This window comes from Oreochromis niloticus, linkage group LG19 (assembly GCF_001858045.2).
Source record: "Oreochromis niloticus isolate F11D_XX linkage group LG19, O_niloticus_UMD_NMBU, whole genome shotgun sequence".
In the NCBI taxonomy this organism is placed as follows: domain Eukaryota; kingdom Metazoa; phylum Chordata; class Actinopteri; order Cichliformes; family Cichlidae; genus Oreochromis; species Oreochromis niloticus.
In genome coordinates, this window is record NC_031983.2 from 27786 (window position 1) to 45661 (window position 17876).

Below are 17876 nucleotides of genomic sequence, written 5' to 3' on the forward strand. Positions count from 1 at the left end.
TTTTCTAATTTACATTTAAAACATTTTCAGCTCTTTTCCAACTTCTTCTCTGTGGATTTTAGCTTTTAGCAGTTCAGCACTTTTATTTTCAGGCGAAAATTTCTCTATTTTTCATCTCATTCAAAATTTTTGAGTCAGAATTCAGCAATTAATTTATTTCAGTGAATACATTCAGATTCAAGCATTCACACTGCAGTTTCTTCAGAAAATGCACTTTCTAGTTAGTGTGAATGCTTGTAAAAGCATTCACAGTATTGTTCTTCTAATCTTTATTATTATTATTATATATTCCGTACGTTTTTTGGCATCTAATTCCTTCAAAACCGCTCAACTTAGAAAAACCATTCAAACACCTTTAGATTCCTCTTCTTTTGGACATGACTGCTTGTATTTTTCTCATTCATAACATTTATATTTTTAAAATTATTTAACTTTTTTCAACAAAAATTTCCCATGTATTTCAATGGGGAGACCCTTAAAATTCTCCTTCAACTTACTCATTTTTAAACTCGTATTACTTCCATATACGTTGACATAGAGCGATCATTCAAACTTTAAAACGAAGACAAGACATTCAACTATTCAACTTGTATTTATCTTTTCAATATCTGTTATACTTTTTCTTCAGTTCCAGTTTAAGTTTCATGATGTTTTTTCAGCCATTTCAGCGTTTATAATGGGTGTGTATGGGACGGAATGTTGGGGCTAGAGTGAGACAGCTCAACTGCTAGAGTGAGAGGAGCGAAAAAATTAATCTTAAAATATTTTTTAAAACTGCTGCTGTGTCCGCAGCGTTTCCTCTACAGGTATGATTTTACCCTCAAAACGTAGCCATCGCTGTCCTCTTTCATCCAATGTGTTTACTATTGTGCTAGGTGTTATGGTTCTTTCATAAATGTCACCAAAGCACAGCCTCCTCCCTCCAACTCCTCCATAGACTCCAATGTTAAAATGGCTCAGAAAGTTCGTTTGAAAATCAGAAGAGCAGGCTGTCTTTACACTGTCACCACGTCCATATAATAAACTCCACAGGCATGAAAACTGAGAATTAGGTAGACTAGACATTGCTGCCGCTCACGGTGAAAGAATTTTGTCAATACGACTTATACTTTTCATTTGGGAGCGATTTGTTTCGGCCTGACTTTTCTGTTCATTTTAAGCAGCAAAAGTGAGGTGCATGTCTGCGTGTGTATGGGGCCATTGGGTGCAGTCACTATAGCAACCAGGCTCACACCTGCCTGCCTAACGAGCTCTCTCCCTCACTCTGCCAAGATTCATCTTAACTACTTCTCTTTCAACTGCTGCTGTGTCCACAGTGTTTGCCCTACAGCCATCATTTTACCCTCAAAACATCGCCATCGATGTTCTCTTTCCAACAGCATGTCTTTCAAAGCTCAGAAATATAAACTTTTTAAACTGTGTGGATCCAAGTGGAGGGATCACATTTCAGTCATTCAGTGATTCAAAGAATATGAACTTTTAATATTCATTCAGGTGTTTTCTGACTCTAAATTTTCTGTTCTCATTTCTTAGGTTTTCCAAATTTTAATTTAAAAACTTTTCAGCTATTTTCCAACTTCATCTGTGTGAACATCAGCTTTCAAAAGTTCTGCACTTTTGTTTTCAGGTTAAAAACTCTGCATTTTCCAGCTCATTCAACATTTTTATTTTTAACTCAAAATTCAGCAATTAATTCATTTCAGTGCATACATTCAGATTCAAGCATTCACACTGCAGTTTCTTCAGAAAATGCACTTTCTAGTTATATTTTATTATATATTCCGTACGTTTTTTGTACTGTATCTCCTTCAAAACCGTTCAACTTAGAAAAACCATTCAAACACCATTAGATTCCTCTTCTTTTGGACATGACTGCTTCTACTTTTCTCATTTTTAACATTTATATTTTTAATTTTATTCAACTTTTTTCAACAAAAATTTCCCATGTATTTCAATGGGGAGACCCTTCAAATCCTCATTCAACTTACTCATTTTCAAACTGTATCTACTTCAACATACGTTGACATAGAGCCACCATTCAAATTTTAAAACGAAGACAAGACATTCAACTATTCAACTTGTATTTATCTTTTCAATATCTGTTATACTTTTTCTTCAGTTCCAGTTTAAGTTTCATGATGTTTTTTCAGCCATTTCAGCGTTTATAATGGGTGTGTATGGGACGGAATGTTGGGGCTAGAGTGAGACAGCTCAACTGCTAGAGTGAGAGGAGCGAAAAAATTAATCTTAAAATCTTTTTTAAAACTGCTGCTGTGTCCGCAGCGTTTGCTCTACAGGTATGATTTTACCCTCAAAACGTAGCCATCGCTGTCCTCTTTCATCCAATGTGTTTACTATTGTGCTAGGTGTTATGGTTCTTTCATAAATGTCACCAAAGCACAGCCTCCTCCCTCCAACTCCTCCATAGACTCCAATGTTAAAATGGCTCAGAAAGTTCCTTTGAAAATCAGAAGAGCAGGCTGTCTTTACACTGTCACCACGTCCATATAATAAACTCCACAGGCATGAAAACTGAGAATTAGGTAGACTAGACATTGCTGCCGCTCACGGTGAAAGAATTTTGTCAATACGACTTATACTTTTCATTTGGGAGCGATTTGTTTCGGCCTGACTTTTCTGTTCATTTTAAGCAGTAAAAGTGAGGTGCATGTCTGCGTGTGTATGGGGCCATTGGGTGCAGTCACTATAGCAACCAGGCTCACACCTGCCTGCTTAACGAGCTCTCTCTCTCACTGTGCCAAGATTCATTTTAAACACTTCTCTTTCAACTGCTGCTGTGTCCACAGTGTTTGCCCTACAGCCATCATTTTACCCTCAAAACGTCGCCATCGATGTTCTCTTTCCAACAGCATGTCTTTCAAAGCTCAGAAATATAAACTTTTTAAACTGTGTGGATCCAAGTGGAGGGATCACATTTCAGTCATTCAGTGATTCAAAGAATATGAACTTTTAATATTCATTCAGATGTTTTCTGACTCTAAATTTTCTTTTCTCATTTCTTAGGTTTTTCTAATTTACATTTAAAACATTTTCAGCTCTTTTCCAACTACTTCTCTGTGGATGTCAGCTTTTAGCAGTTCAGCTTTTTTGTTTTCAGGTGCAAATTTCTGTATTTTTCATCTCATTCAACATTTTTAACTTAAAATTCAGCAATTAATTCATTTCAGTGCATACATTCAGATTCAAGCATTCACACTGCAGTTTCTTCAGAAAATGCACTTTCTAGTTAGTGTGAATGCTTGTAAAAGCATTCACAGTATTGTTCTTCTAATCTTTATTAGTGTGAATGCTTGTAAAAGCATTCACAGTATTGTTGTTGTAATCTTTATTATTATTATTATTATATCATATTCCGTACGTTTTTGTGCATCTATCTCCTTCAAAACCGTTCAACTTAGAAAAACCATTCAAACACCATTAGATTCCTCTTCTTTTGGACAAGTGTGCTTGTATTTTTCTCATTTATAACATTTATATTTTAAAATTATTCAACTTTTTTCAACAAAAATTTCCCATGTATTTCAATGGGGAGACCCTTCAAATTCTCCTTCAACTTACTCCTCTTTAAACTGTATGTACTTCCACATACGTTGACATAGATCCACCATTCAAACTTTAAAACGAAGACAAGACATTCAACTATTCAACTTGTATTTATCTTTTCAATATCTATTATACTTTTCTTCAGTTCCAGTTTAAGTTTCATGATGATTTTTCAGCCGTTTCAGAGTTTATAATGGGTGTGTATGGGACGGAATGTTGGGGCTAGAGTGAGACAGCTCAACTGCCAGAGTGAGAGGAGCGAAAAAATTAATCTTAAAATATTTTTTAAAACTGCTGCTGTGTCCACAGCGTTTGCTCTACAGGTATGATTTTACCCTCAAAACGTAGCCATCGCTGTCCTCTTTCATCCAATGTGTTTACTATTGTACTAGGTGTTATGGTTCTTTCATAAATGTCACCAAAGCACAGCCTCCTCCCTCCAACTCCTCCATAGACTCTAATGTTAAAATGGCTCAGAAGGTTCGTTTGAAAATCAGAAGAGCATGGTGTTTTTACACTGTCACCACGTCCATATAATAAACTCCACAGGCATGAAAACTGAGAATTAGGTAGACTGGACATTGCTGCCGCTCACGGTGAAAGAATTTCGTCAATAGGACCTGTACTTTTCATTTGGGAGCGATTTGTTTCGACCTGACTTTTCTGTTCATTTTAAGCAGCAAAAGTGAGGTGCATGTCTGTGTGCGTGTGTATGGAGCCATTGGGTGCAGTCACTATAGCAACCAGGCTCACACCTGCCTGCCTAACGAGCTCTGTCTCTCACTGTGCCAAGATTCATCTTAAACACTTCTCTTTAAACTGCTGCTGTGTCCACAGTGTTTGCTCTACAGCCATCATTTTACCCTCAAAACGACGCCATCGTTGTTCTCTTTGCAACAACGTGACTTTGAAAGCTCAGACATTTAAACTTTTTAAACTGTGTAGATCCAAGTGGAGGGATCACATTTTAGTAATTCAGTGATTTAAAGAATATGAAATTTTAATATTCATTCAGATGTTTTCTGACTCTAAATTTTCTTTTGTCATTTCTTAGGTTTTTCTAATTTCCATTTAAAACATTTTCAACTATTTTCCAACTTCTTCTCTGTGAATGTCAGCTTTTAGCAGTTCAGCACTTTTGTTTTCAGGCGAAAATTTCTGTATTTTTCATCTCATTCAAAATTTTTAACTTAAAATTCAGCAATTAATTCATTTCAGTGCATACATTCAGATTCAAGCATTCACACTGCAGTTTCTTCAGAAAATGCACTTTCTAGCTCTATTTTATTATTATCTATTCTGTACGTTTTTTGTACTCCTACTCCTTCAAAACCGTTCAACTTAGAAAAACCATTCAAACACCGTTAGATTCCTCTTCTTTTGGACATGACTGCTTCTATTTTTCTCATTTTTAACATTTATATTTTTAATTTTACTCAACTTTTTTCACCAAAAATTTCCCATGTATTTCAATGGGGAGACCCTTCAAATCATCATTCAACTTACTCATTTTTAAACTCCTACTACTTCCACATACATTGACCTAGAGCCACCATTCAAACTTTAAAACGAAGCCAGGACATTCAACTATTCAACTTGTATTTATCTTTTCAATATCTGTTATACTTTTTCTTCAGTTCCAGTTTAAGTTTCATGATGTTTTTTCAGCCGTTTCAGAGTTTATAATGGGTGTGTATGGGACGGAATGTTGGGGCTAGAGTGAGACAGCTCAACTGCTAGAGTGAGAGGAGCAAAAAAATTAATCTTAATATCTTTTTTAAAACTGCTGCTGTGTCCGCGGCGTTTGCTCTACAGGTATGATTTTACCCTCAAAACGTAGCCATCGCTGTCCTCTTTCATCCAATGTGTTTACTATTGTACTAGGTGTTATGGTTCTTTCATAAATGTCACCAAAGCACAGCCTCCACCCTCCAACTCCTCCATAGACTCTAATGTTAAAATGGCTCAGAAGGTTCGTTTGAAAATCAGAAGAGCATGGTGTCTTTACACTGTCACCACGTCCATATAATAAACTCCACAGACATGAAAACTGAGAATTAGGTAGACTGGACATTGCTGCCGCTCACGGTGAAAGAATTTCGTCAATAGGACCTGTACTTTTCATTTGGGAGCGATTTGTTTCGACCTGACTTTTCTGGTCATTTTAAGCAGCAAAAGTGAGGTGCATGTCTGTGAGCGTGTGTATGGAGCCATTGGGTGCAGTCACTATAGCAACCAGGCTCACACCTGCCTGCCTAACGAGCTCTCTCCCTCACTCTGCCAAGATTCATCTTAAACACTTCTCTTTCAACTGCTGCTGTGTCCACAGTGTTTGCTCTCCAGCCATCATTTTACCCTCAAAATGTCGCCATCGTTGTTCTCTTTCCAACACCGTGTCTTTCAAAGCTCAGAGATGTAAACCTTTAAAACTGTGTGGATCCAAGTGGAGGGATTACACTTTAGTCATTCAGTGATTCAAAGAATATGAACTTTTAATATTCATTCAGATGTTTTCTGACTCTAAATTTTCTGTTCTCATTTCTTAGGTTTTCCAAATTTTAATTTAAAAACTTTTCAGCTATTTTCCAACTTCTTCTGTGTGAACATCAGCTTTCAAAAGTTCTGCACTTTTGTTTTCAGGTTAAAAACTCTGTATTTTCAGGCTCATTCAACATTTTTATTTTTAACTTAAAATTCAGCAAGTAATTCATTTCAGTGCATACATTCAGATTCAAGCATTCACACTGCAGTTTCTTCAGAAAATGCACTTTCTAGTTATATTTTATTATATATTCCGTACGTTTTTTGTAGTCCTACTACTTCAAAACCGTTCAACTTAGAAAAACCATTCAAACACCGTTAGATTCATTTTCTTTTGGACACGACTGCTTCTATTTTTCTCATTTTTAACATTTATATTTTAATTTTATTCAACTTTTTTCAACAAAAATTTCCCATGTATTTCAATGGGGAGACCCTTCAAATCCTCATTCAACTTACTCATTTTTAAACTCCTACTACTTCCACATACGTTGACATAGAGCCACCATTCAAACTTTAAAACGAAGACAAGACATTCAACTATTCAACTTGTATTTATCTTTTCAATATCTATTATACTTTTTCTTCAGTTCCAGTTTAAGTTTCATGATGATTTTTCAGCCGTTTCAGAGTTTATAATGGGTGTGTATGGGACGGAATGTTGGGGCTAGAGTGAGACAGCTCAACTGCTAGAGTGAGAGGCGCAAAAAAATTAATCTTAAAATCTTTTTTAAAACTGCTGCTGTGTCCGCAGCATTTGGTCTACAGGTATGATTTTACCCTCAAAACGTAGCCATCGCTGTCCTCTTTCATCCAATGTGTTTATTATTGTAGTAGATGTTATGGTTCTTTCATAAATGTCACCAATGCACAGCCTCCTCCCTCCAACTCCTCCATAGACTCCAATGTTAAAATGGCTCAGAAGGTTCGTTTGAAAATCAGAAGAGCAGGCTGTCTTTACACTGTCACCACGCCCATATAATAAACTCCACAGACATGAAAACCGAGAATTTGGTAGACTAGACATTGCTGTCGCTCACAGTGAAAGGATTTTGTCAGTACGACTTGTACTTTTCATTTGGGAGCGATTTGTTTGGGCCTGACTTTTCTGATCATTTTAAGCAGCAAAAGTGAGGTGCATGTCTGTGTGCGTGTGTATGGAACCATTGGGTGCAGTCACTATAGCAACCAGGCTCACACCTGCCTGCCTAACGAGCTCTGTCTCTCACTCTGCCAAGATTCATCTTAAACACTTCTCTTTCAACTGCTGCTGTGTCCACAGTGTTTGCTCTACAGCCATCATTTTACCCTCAAAATGTCACCACTGTTCTTCTCTTTCCAACCCCGTGTCTTTCAAAGCTCAGACATTTAAACTTTTTAAACTGTGTGGATTCAAGTGGAGGGATCACATTTTAGTCATTCAGTGATTCAAAGAATATGAACTTTTAATATTCATTCAGATGTTTTCTGACTCTAAATAATCTTTTCTCATTTCGTAGGTTTTTCTATTTTACATTTAAAACATTTTCAGCTATTTTCCAACTTCTTCTGCGCGAACGTCAGCTTTTCCCAGTTCAGCACTTTTGTTTTCAGTTTAAAAATTCAGTTTTTTTTCATCTCATTCAAAATTTTTAACTTAGATTCAGCAATTAATTCATTTCAGTGCATACATTCAGAATCAAGCATTCACACTGCAGTTTCTTCAGAAAATGCACTTTCTAGTTTATATAGCACCAAATCACAACAACAGAAGCCTTGAGGTGCTTTACATTGTAAAGTAAAAACCCTGTGATAGTAACCCCCAGCAGAACAAGGCTCAGAGAAGAAATCATATGTAACCTTCATTAAAACTGTTTCTGTGCTGTGATGAGCTCTGAAACCTGACTGAAACTCTTCAAATAAGCCATTCCTCTGCAGATGATCTGTTAGCTATTTTACAACTACTCTTTTTTTGAGATGAAAGGAAGGTTGGAGATTGGCCTAAAATTAGCTAAGACCGCCGGGTCAAGTGATGGCTTTTGAAGTTTTGGTTTAATTGTTACCTGCTTAAAGACATGTGGTACGTAGGTCAACGCCAACAAGTGCAAGCACAGGCTTATCGTTAAAATCAGTTTGCATGAGCCAACACTTAGCTCTGTTGGCATAACAATTAAAAACCAACTCAGGGATTTGTGAACCAGTCTGAACACGGTATGCATGATGTGTGGTGGAGGGGTCAGAGGGTGGGGGAATCAACTTTCCAAGTTGACAGCAGACAAATGTATGATTGTCAATTAGTGGGTCAGAAATTTGACACATGGCCAAAGAGTGAATAAGAGAAGAGAGGCTCATTGTGTGAGGCAAAACAAAAGCCTTGATCAGACACTCCAACTCACAGCTAACTCTGACTCACCCCTGATTAGAACTGCCAACAAAAGCAAAACAGAAGCTCCAGAGCAGAAAAGCACAGATTCCACAGAATCATAATCAGTCTCTAGAAACAGAGTACGCCTGGGGAATAGATTAACAGTAGACTGGATTAATAGTAGAAAACCAAATGAAAGTTTAATGTCACACACTGGCAGCTTCACACAACCACATACATAATTCAGAGTGGCTGTCCCCATTTATATCCATCTTGTGTCTCCTACCATGTGTATGAGTGGGTTCTTCTGCTTAACCGCAGTCTTAGATTAAAGAGTAGCAACTGCAGTAACTGAGCATGAAGACCATGATTAATGTTTCTAGTCCTGTTTTGCAGTGATAACATCATGATGCTCTGCACAAACCTTTTCTAGGTGGAGGTTTATCCAACGGGTGAAGGTCCTCTTCTGAACCAGTTCCCTTTCAACTGTAACACAGAAAAACAAGAAAAAAGGATTTGAGAGTTACTTTATCAAAGAAGACAGCACACGTAGGTCCACTGCGGTTGCTATTCAAAACAATGCAATGCATTGTGACATAATGTTGCTCAGTCACAATGCATGGAAAGTAGTATTTAGAGAGTATGCGCCAAGTTTTATTGTCTCATAAAAAGAACAATTTAATTAGGGCTGGAGCCCATCCCAGCTGTCATGATATCAGAGGCAGGGTACACCCTGGACAGGTTGCCACTGTGAGTGTGAATGGTTGCCTGTCTCTATGTTGGTTGAGCGATAAAGTGAAAACCTATGGCAAATTCACAATCACCAACAAGCCTAACAAGGATGGCTTTGGAGTGTGTGAAGAAGCTGGAGGCAAATGACCAACTAGCAGAAACTGTACATTTCAAAGGTTTATAAAAGACCTACAACCAAAACATATGTTTGTGCTACACCTTGTGGTTGGAGTGTATTTTCCGGTACATATGTACAAAATAAACAAAAATGTCACATTTTTCAAAATAGCACTGGAGGCTTTTGAAGTTAATTTTTTTTACAGATGAATAACAATTATTATGGTTTGGATAGAACACTGTATTTTTTTTCCTGTTAATTTCCTTTACAAATACTAGAGAGGCAGAAGCTGCAACATAGAGAGTGGATGTATGGAGGGAAACAATTAGAGAGGGGAGGGGAGGTGTTGCCATGGCAGCAAAGTCAGCTGTTATTTATTTCCATGTTCAGAATGGGTCAGGTACTGAAGCAAACGCTGAAGACAAGGGTAACGAGAGCTTATACAGTAGCAGTAATGCTGAATGTTTCACCGTCATCATCATCATCATCACACTGCAGTTTCATGACAGGTCGCCTTACAGCAAAAATCAATATCAGCTGCACCTCTGTATCAGAGCAGTAACATGTAGAACGCTGATCCAATCTTTCAATGTGTCCAGTCAAGTGAACATCAGCAGTGTTTCCTCAAAGGGAAATGCCTTCCAGCAGAGGATTTACCTCACTGTTCTCAGAGATCGCCAGTTTTGGTATTCAGGAGGTGTAGCTGAGGATTTTGTCACAGCAGACAGAAGAAAGGGGGTGGCGTTAGGTGAGAAAACAGAAAAAGCATGACGGGAAAAAGCCTGAGGAAAGATGAGCCAGATGAACTGAAGAGCATGCTCTAAAACACTAATAAAGCAGCCAGTGCTACAGACTAAATCCCACTGGACTCAGTGATCAAGGTTTCAAAGTACGTAATTCTAGTTAGGTCCTAACTATTCCCACAATGATGAAATACTTTTAGTACCAATGCTATTTCATCTCTTGTGATGCTCGGCCTTTTTATGGGTCTCTCTGCTTTCAGCAGTCATATCATCAAACACTGATGCCACTCATGTTGACTATTTTTAATTGAGCTTCACTAAGCTCCTATTTCAAAAAATTACTTACTTCCCATGTCTAATAAGGATACACTGTTAGGTATGCAAGACACTGACTTGATGTTTCATAAAAGCATCAGCCACTTGCCACAGCTCAGCATTCATTTCCTAACAGGGACCAGAGCAGTGTGTCGGATATTACACCTGGAAAAACGATTTCAGCTGCTGACATTACTTTCATAACACATAATGAATGGGCTTCTTTCAAAAGTTATGCCAGATTTCATTTTTTGGTGATTAATGGAAATTATTACTTAGAAAAGGAGGAATATTAATGTAATGTGCAAAAGAGAAGCTTTGACTGTACTAGGGTACATATATGATCATCATTTTATTCAAATGTGAGGGTAGATTACCATCATTTCAGAGGAAAGCAAACAAACTCAGTACTGGAAATTGTCTTTCTGTTGATATATCAGGACAAATCTGCCATCCTCTTTTAGAAAATGCCTACAAAATGTGGTTCTTTTGGTCATGAGGACTGATATGGTTTTGAAGAGCTCATGTTTATCTTTAGGTGGTCTTCATGTTTCCTTGGTTCTTCAGATCTTTATGTTGCTTTATGTTCTTATATTCATCAGTATTCTGTGCTTTCAGTTTCTGTTTTGTTTTAGTTTTAGTATATTTTTGTGGCTCTTTCTTTCACCCTTCTGTGTTAGATTCACTTGTGTTCACTGTCTTTTGTTTGGATCCTCTCACTCATCCATTGCAACAGATTTATTGGAACAGCACACAACAACACATTAGCAAAGACGTAAGCTACAGTTAACCAGCTAGCACTGAAGCAGGTAGTATATATTCTCACCAACAAAGCTAATGGCAGAAAACATTTGCTAGAAGAAAGACACTGGGGGATGGAGATGTAACTGCATCAACAGCAACATTCATGAAGCTGCTATTTCACACCTTGCAAGAAACTCAGTGTATCTCAGATTGTGCTTGAGGCATTGAGAGAACAGACTGAGCAAAATATGACTAACTTTAAGATGACTGTTACCACCCACGGCTTTTTAAATCCTGGCTTGTATACGTAAGGCTTCAAATTAATTTGATGATTTCACTTCTAAAATGCACTGAGTCACGCTCGTTCGAAAAGATCAACTTCTCTAAAAATCAAATAGTGTACCTGAGTGTGTTAAGTGAATCAGTCTCTTTTGTAAATAGCAATCATGTTGATGTCTGACTGTAACCCCTCTAACAAACATGGGCATTGGAAATATGATATTCATTTTTATTCTATTATCCATAATTTGCTCTGATCTTCTCAAAATAGAGACTGAAGGCCCTTCCTGAGATACCAGTGCTTCCGTAGAAGCAACGTTATTTACCCTCTCACAGGCAAAACATAATGAACATGTCCAAAACACATTTTGTATTGTTTAAAATGTGTTGCTGACATTTGTGAGAATTTTGAGACCAAACAAATCAGAGTCATCCAGAGTTGGGATTTATGCTCAGTTAGCCAACAACCACCTTTCATCTGTGCTCAAGTTACGTTTATCTAAGCCAAGCCTTCTCTGGCTGGCTGCTCTCATTTGTTTGCTGTGCAAATTTTTTGTTTTTAAATTAAGGGCAGTATGAAGGACGTATTTAGAGCTTTAATGATATTACTGGGTACTCAGAGGTGGAGGAAGAGCACTCAGAAAGTTAGCAATTGTAATTAAGTAGTAAGTGGTAAGATGTTCAGATTTGGCTCAAAATTCACTGGAAACGCCACATTTTTACTGATTCTTTTATTTACTGCATGTTTTAAGAGATTTTCTGCTGGGGGATACATGTTATATGTACAGGTTGTTAAGCCATAATTAAAACTGTGTGTTGCTTTGTCACAGGAATGTCCATGTATTAAAATGTTAAAAAGTTCTTTTACACTTTGTTCTAATCTGCTATCAAATTTCCTTTTTCACTGGGATTGCAGCTACTAGAACACACATCAAGAATACCCGAGCAACCAGTCATAGTGTTATCGCTGTGATCTGTGACAAACTGCAGTGATTTCCACGTTTTCATCAGGCTGTGGGACAGTAAACTTAAAGTTTTCACAGCTCTAAATGTGCAGTCGCTGCTTTGGAAATAAACAGCAGCACTGAGAACAGCACTGAGTGATAAAATAATTAACTGGAATTAAAATCTTTATTTTATTGCTCTGTGCAGCACTGATCTTTTGTCCTTTTAACAACAGTGTTGCACTTTACTGGTTTACATTTATGCTTTTTAGAGCTTATCACTATTTGATAACATCTCTGGAGCAGGCACTAAGGGATTATTTTCTTTGGAAGAAGAGTCATACGATCCATGGAACACCCCTTCGTGTTTGGTCAGCTGCTGCCACCCCTTTCATATCAACATGCAGGGGAAACTCTGGGTTAACTTACGGTGTGTTCACACCGAATGCGATAGACGCGAGCGAAAATGCCCCAAACGCCCCTAATTTGACGCGTGCACATTCGCACCTCCACGCATGTCCAAGAAAAATCCATCGCACCTCAAAATTGCATATTTTGACGCGCGTGAACCGGAAATGTGGGAGGAATGTGGGAGGAAGTTGTGCCAGACGGTGGGCGTTTCTCAATATGCGTACTTGTGCGTACTTGCGTTCTCGTGTACTCGTGATACGTCATCAGTCGGAGACCAAGTACTGTTCCAATTCGAAGTACGCATCACGCCGAGAACGCGAAAAAGTCCCGGATGTGTTCTCGATCCGCCCATTCTATCGAGCATGCATCGGTGTAGACTTGGGACAGCTATATATCCCAGAATGCATTTCGTCCAAAACTCAACAGCGGACTCCCGGCACATCGTCTCTCCCCCCCCCCCCCCCCGCTCGCGGACTTCTCACTACTCAGGTTAAAGAAACTCCAGCAGCTGTCTATAGTATTGAGTGTCCACTAGAATAGAAATAAAAGCGTTCTAACATCTCACCTGCTTGTTTTTATTAAGGTATGTACACGTATGTACATGTACACTATTTTTATTAATAGAGGTTTCACTACTGAGGTTAAAAATGATATATAAGTCACTTAGATCACTTCTAAATGTTAATGTTTGGTTTATTTCAGTGTTTTATTTGTTCCTGAGTAAACCGGTTTGGCTGTGATTAAAGTTAAGCTTCATAACATGTTACTCACAGTTAAATTAAGAGGGGACGGCAGTAAAAGCTCCGGACCTGTGACATCATCACGTACGCTGGTGTTCCGACTGTACAAATCACGAGTCCGTGCTCGCGTACTTGAGAATTGAGAAACGGCCCACGAGTCCGTGCTCGCGTTCTCGGCGGGTACGTACTCCCGTGCGTTCTCGGCGAGTACGTACTCGCGTACTTGGGCATTGATAAACGGCCGGTATCTTTGCTAGATGGCAGCTGTCGAGCTAGCGCTTGAAGAGAGAGGCCGTTTATCAATGCCCAAGTACGCGAGTCCGTACTCGCGTTCTCGGTGAGTACGTACTCGCCGAGAACGCGAGCACGGACTCGCGATATGTACAATTGGAACACCTGCGTACGTGATGATGTCACAGGTCCGGAGTTTTTACTGCCGTCCCCTCCTAATTTAACTGTGAGTAACATGTTATGAAGCTTAACTGTAATCACAGCCAAACCGGTTTACTCAGGAACAAATAAAACACTGAAATAAACCAAACATTAACATTTAGAAGTGATCTAAGTGACTTATATATCATTTTTAACCTCAGTAGTGAAACTTCTATTAATAAAAAATAGTGTACATGTACATACGTGTACATACCTTAATAAAAACAAGCAGGTGAGATGTTAGAACGCTTTTATTTCTATTCTAGTGGACACTCAATACTATAGACAGCTGCTGGAGTTTCTTTAACCTGAGTAGTGAGAAGTCCGCGAGCGGGGGGGGGGGGGGGGGGTGTTGAAAACGATGTGCCGGGAGTCCGCTGTTGAGTTTTGGACGAAATGCATTCTGGGATATATAGCTGTCCCAAGTCCACACCGATGCATGCTCGATAAAACGGGCGGATCGAGAACACATCCGGGACTTTTTCGCGTTCTCGGCTTGATGCGTACTTCGAATTGGAACAGTACTTGGTCTCCGACTGATGACGTATCACGAGTACACAGGAACGCAAGTACGCACAAGTACGCATATTGATAAACGCCCAGAGTCTCCCTTCTCTATTTACTGTGGAGAGCAGAGCAGCCCGTTAAGGACGTCCTCGCCGTACCTGGGTCCATCAGGTCCTCCAGAGGCGTGAGCAGTTTGGTGAGTTTCACCACTTGCTCGAGGAGCTGCGCCTGGATGACGGCCGATTTCAGCGATATCACCGTCTTTCACTTGCCCAGTTTGAGGACCTGCTGTCCCGTGTCGGTCCCAGAATCGCCCGCCTAGACACCAACTACAGGCGCTCAATCCCACCTGCAGAGCGCCCGTCCATCTGCCTGAGGTTAGTAAAAGTGTTTAATACGGTAGTCCTTTATTGATACCTGTGCTAATATACGCTAAACCATCCGTTTATACACTGCTAACATGGATGTGGTATGCTAACAGTGAATGCCGTCGGTGTTTACTGATAGCAAACTGTGGTATGGAGACGACTTTATAATATTTCTAGTGATACTCGACAGTTCTCATCAAGTCCCGATTTAATTCGATTTATGCTGCTATCAGTGTTAGCAATGATAGCATGGCTGTGGTGTCTATCAAACTGTGGTATGAGGACCACTGTTGGTAATCTTTGTAGTGATACTCCTTTTTTTTTTTTTTTTTTTAATTTAGACCTGGTTTAATTCTGGTATAGTTGAATATTTCTATATAATCCCCGCAGCTGTCAGACTCTATAACAGGGGTCACCAGCCTTTCTTAAAACTGAGAGCTAGATGAAATTGTGAAGTTTGGTTCATCTTTAGTTATATGGTTCTATCTAGATAAGCTATGTCTTATCACAGGTTAATTTTTCAAAAATATTAACAATGATTTAAGCAAGGAAAGGGCTACATGTCAACATACAACTCTTCATTTCTATTAATGTCTTACTTCATTCCTACCTGATTGACATGTCTAGGAATTATGAGTGATTGGCTCACTGTAGTGGTAAAAGTTGCTACTAATCAAATTATGATATGGTAAAGTTAAAACAAAACACAACTGACTGTTTTATATTATGTAATTATCCTTATAATTACATAATTTTTATGTAAGATTTATGTTTTGTAATTTAAATCTGACATCACAAAACTATTTTGGAATTTGAATAATGTATTTTGTAACTGCAGTACACATAATACTAATTTTGAACAATTTTGTCCAGGTTCCTTGCCACCGGGGACTCCTTCAGTACCATCGCGTTCAGTTTCAGAGTCGGTGTGTCCACGGTGTGCCAGATCACCCCCCAGGTAGCGACGGCCATCTGGGACTGTCTAGTGAACGACTTCATGGCTGTGCCCTCACCTGGAGACTGGCGGTCCATCACAGAGGGATTCCAGGAGCGCTGGAACTTCCCTCTCTGCTGTGGAGCTCTGGATGGGAAGCACGTCCAGACAAAGGCACCCCATATATCACATAGGAGACACACACACATTGATATACACTAAATATTTATTCCATTTCTTTTTTTGTGATGCCCAAATTTATGCACCAGCTTGATTTTGTTTAAACAATTATTGCACACTTTTTGTAAATCCAGTAAACTTCTTTTCACTTCTCAAATATCACTGTGTGTCTCCTGTATGATATATTTAACTGACATTTTTTATTGTAACAACCAACGATTTATACAGGAAAATAATGGCTATTAACAAGGTTGCCCAAACTTTTGCATCCCACTGTATTAGTATATTTTGTCATTAGTATAATATGAAATAAATTCTACATGTGTCAAGTCGTGTGCCAACATTTGCTGTGTTGTAGAACTGAGACATTAGTCATTATAAAAATTTATTTGAAATAATATTAAAATTCTCAAACAGAAAAACATTAAACATAAATATATAAAATAAATATTTACAGAGAGACAGGAATAAAAAGGACCCAGCTGCTCTCCAGAGCAGGAACAAGGCTGAGGAGGAAATGCTCCACTGGAGACTGGCGTGGCCTCTTCAGGGACACCAGGATGGCCAGCTCCACCGCCGATGGACCGTCCTGGGACCAGTCCCTCATCTGCCTCGGAGCTGTCCTCCTCTCTGGGCCTGTAAAACAGCACAAAACACAAAGAAATGAGAAGGCTGCTACTAGATTTTAATTTCAACATTGAAAAAAAACAACAACAGGATATAATCAGAGTAGTTGTAGATATTTAGTAAAGGTGATCACAAGGGAATCCCACAGAGTAAAAAGCTATCAGTGCGTGCTGTACATCTGATGCTACAATTACATACCTGTGGGTGCGGCAGCAGGAGCTGAGGGACTGGGGAGCAAGGAGAAGCAACAGGGGATGCTCTGCTGCAGAATCAGTTGGTTCTATCAAGACAATATTAAATGTTAACAGGTTGAATACAATAATCATAGAGAAAGTATATACAGTGGTCCCTCATTTATTGCAGCAGGGGTTGTCAGAATAACTAGCCCCTCGCCACGTACTTTATACACTTTTTTTCCCCACACACATGAACATTAGTCACAGTTCTCACAAGTTGATTCTCAAAGTGCAAACCTTTGTAGATTGCAAAATGTAAAAGTATTATGCCGTGTTTTGTCTTCATCTGCCTGCCACTTTTGTGCGCCTTTTTCCCTCGCGGTGCAGGTGTCTATTTCCGAATGAGGGTCATAGTTATGGGTGTTTTTGTGCCGTTTTATCTATTGGATGTGATGGTTATCAAAACAAAACATGATAAATTTGACAAGCGCAGGAGACACGACACGGAAGAGATTTGTCAATCAGGCTGCAGAATGCAATGCTGTACTGTGCAAAAAAAAAAAAAAAAGAAAGAAATCAGCGAAAAAGCGAGGCAGTGACGGATGAGCGGGACCACTGTGTGCTGTTTATTAATAAACAAAATATATTCCTATATGACAACATGCATAAAGGCAGAACGGTATTTGTACATCAGTGGGAAAATAGCGGTGGCTTGCTAGCTTTTGTGCGGCTTCCCCGGGTCAGTGAAACATGTAAAAAGAGAAATGAATGAACTTACCAGGTTGCCCGATCTCTTCACATTTCTTCCTCCAAGCTCGGTCCTTTATATTCCTGTCTCGGTACACAAAGCACCTGGTGTCGTACAGCTCCGGGTTGTTTGCTACGGCGTTGATTAGCCTTCCCTCCATTGAAGAATGAAGGGCTTTGGCTGGATCTGCCCCTTTGACCTGGTTACAGCCACGTCACCAGGCTCCTGACTGGTTGTCGCGGCGCGATTTGACGCTGGAGTTCAGATTTTTCCAACTCCAGCGGTAGAGGCGAAACACGCGTATGCACAAAATGCAACACAAAAACTCACGCGCGTGGTTTTTTTCGCGAGTCAAACGCGCCAGACGCGGTACACTGACGCGCGTTTCACGGGTTTTGGCGTTTTTGCGACGCAAATATGCTTCCGAAT

General features: G+C 39.2%; 1 protein-coding gene across 1 annotated transcript in view; it reads right to left on the reverse strand.

The window, feature by feature from the left end:
* Nucleotides 1-17876, reverse strand: part of LOC100693489 (calmin) — a 51724-nt gene that overhangs the window by 18385 nt on the left and 15463 nt on the right. The window contains exon 2 of the mRNA XM_019348601.2: nucleotides 8874-8935. Within this exon, the coding sequence (XP_019204146.1) occupies nucleotides 8874-8935 (62 nt within the window). The remainder of the gene's footprint in view (nucleotides 1-8873; nucleotides 8936-17876) is intronic.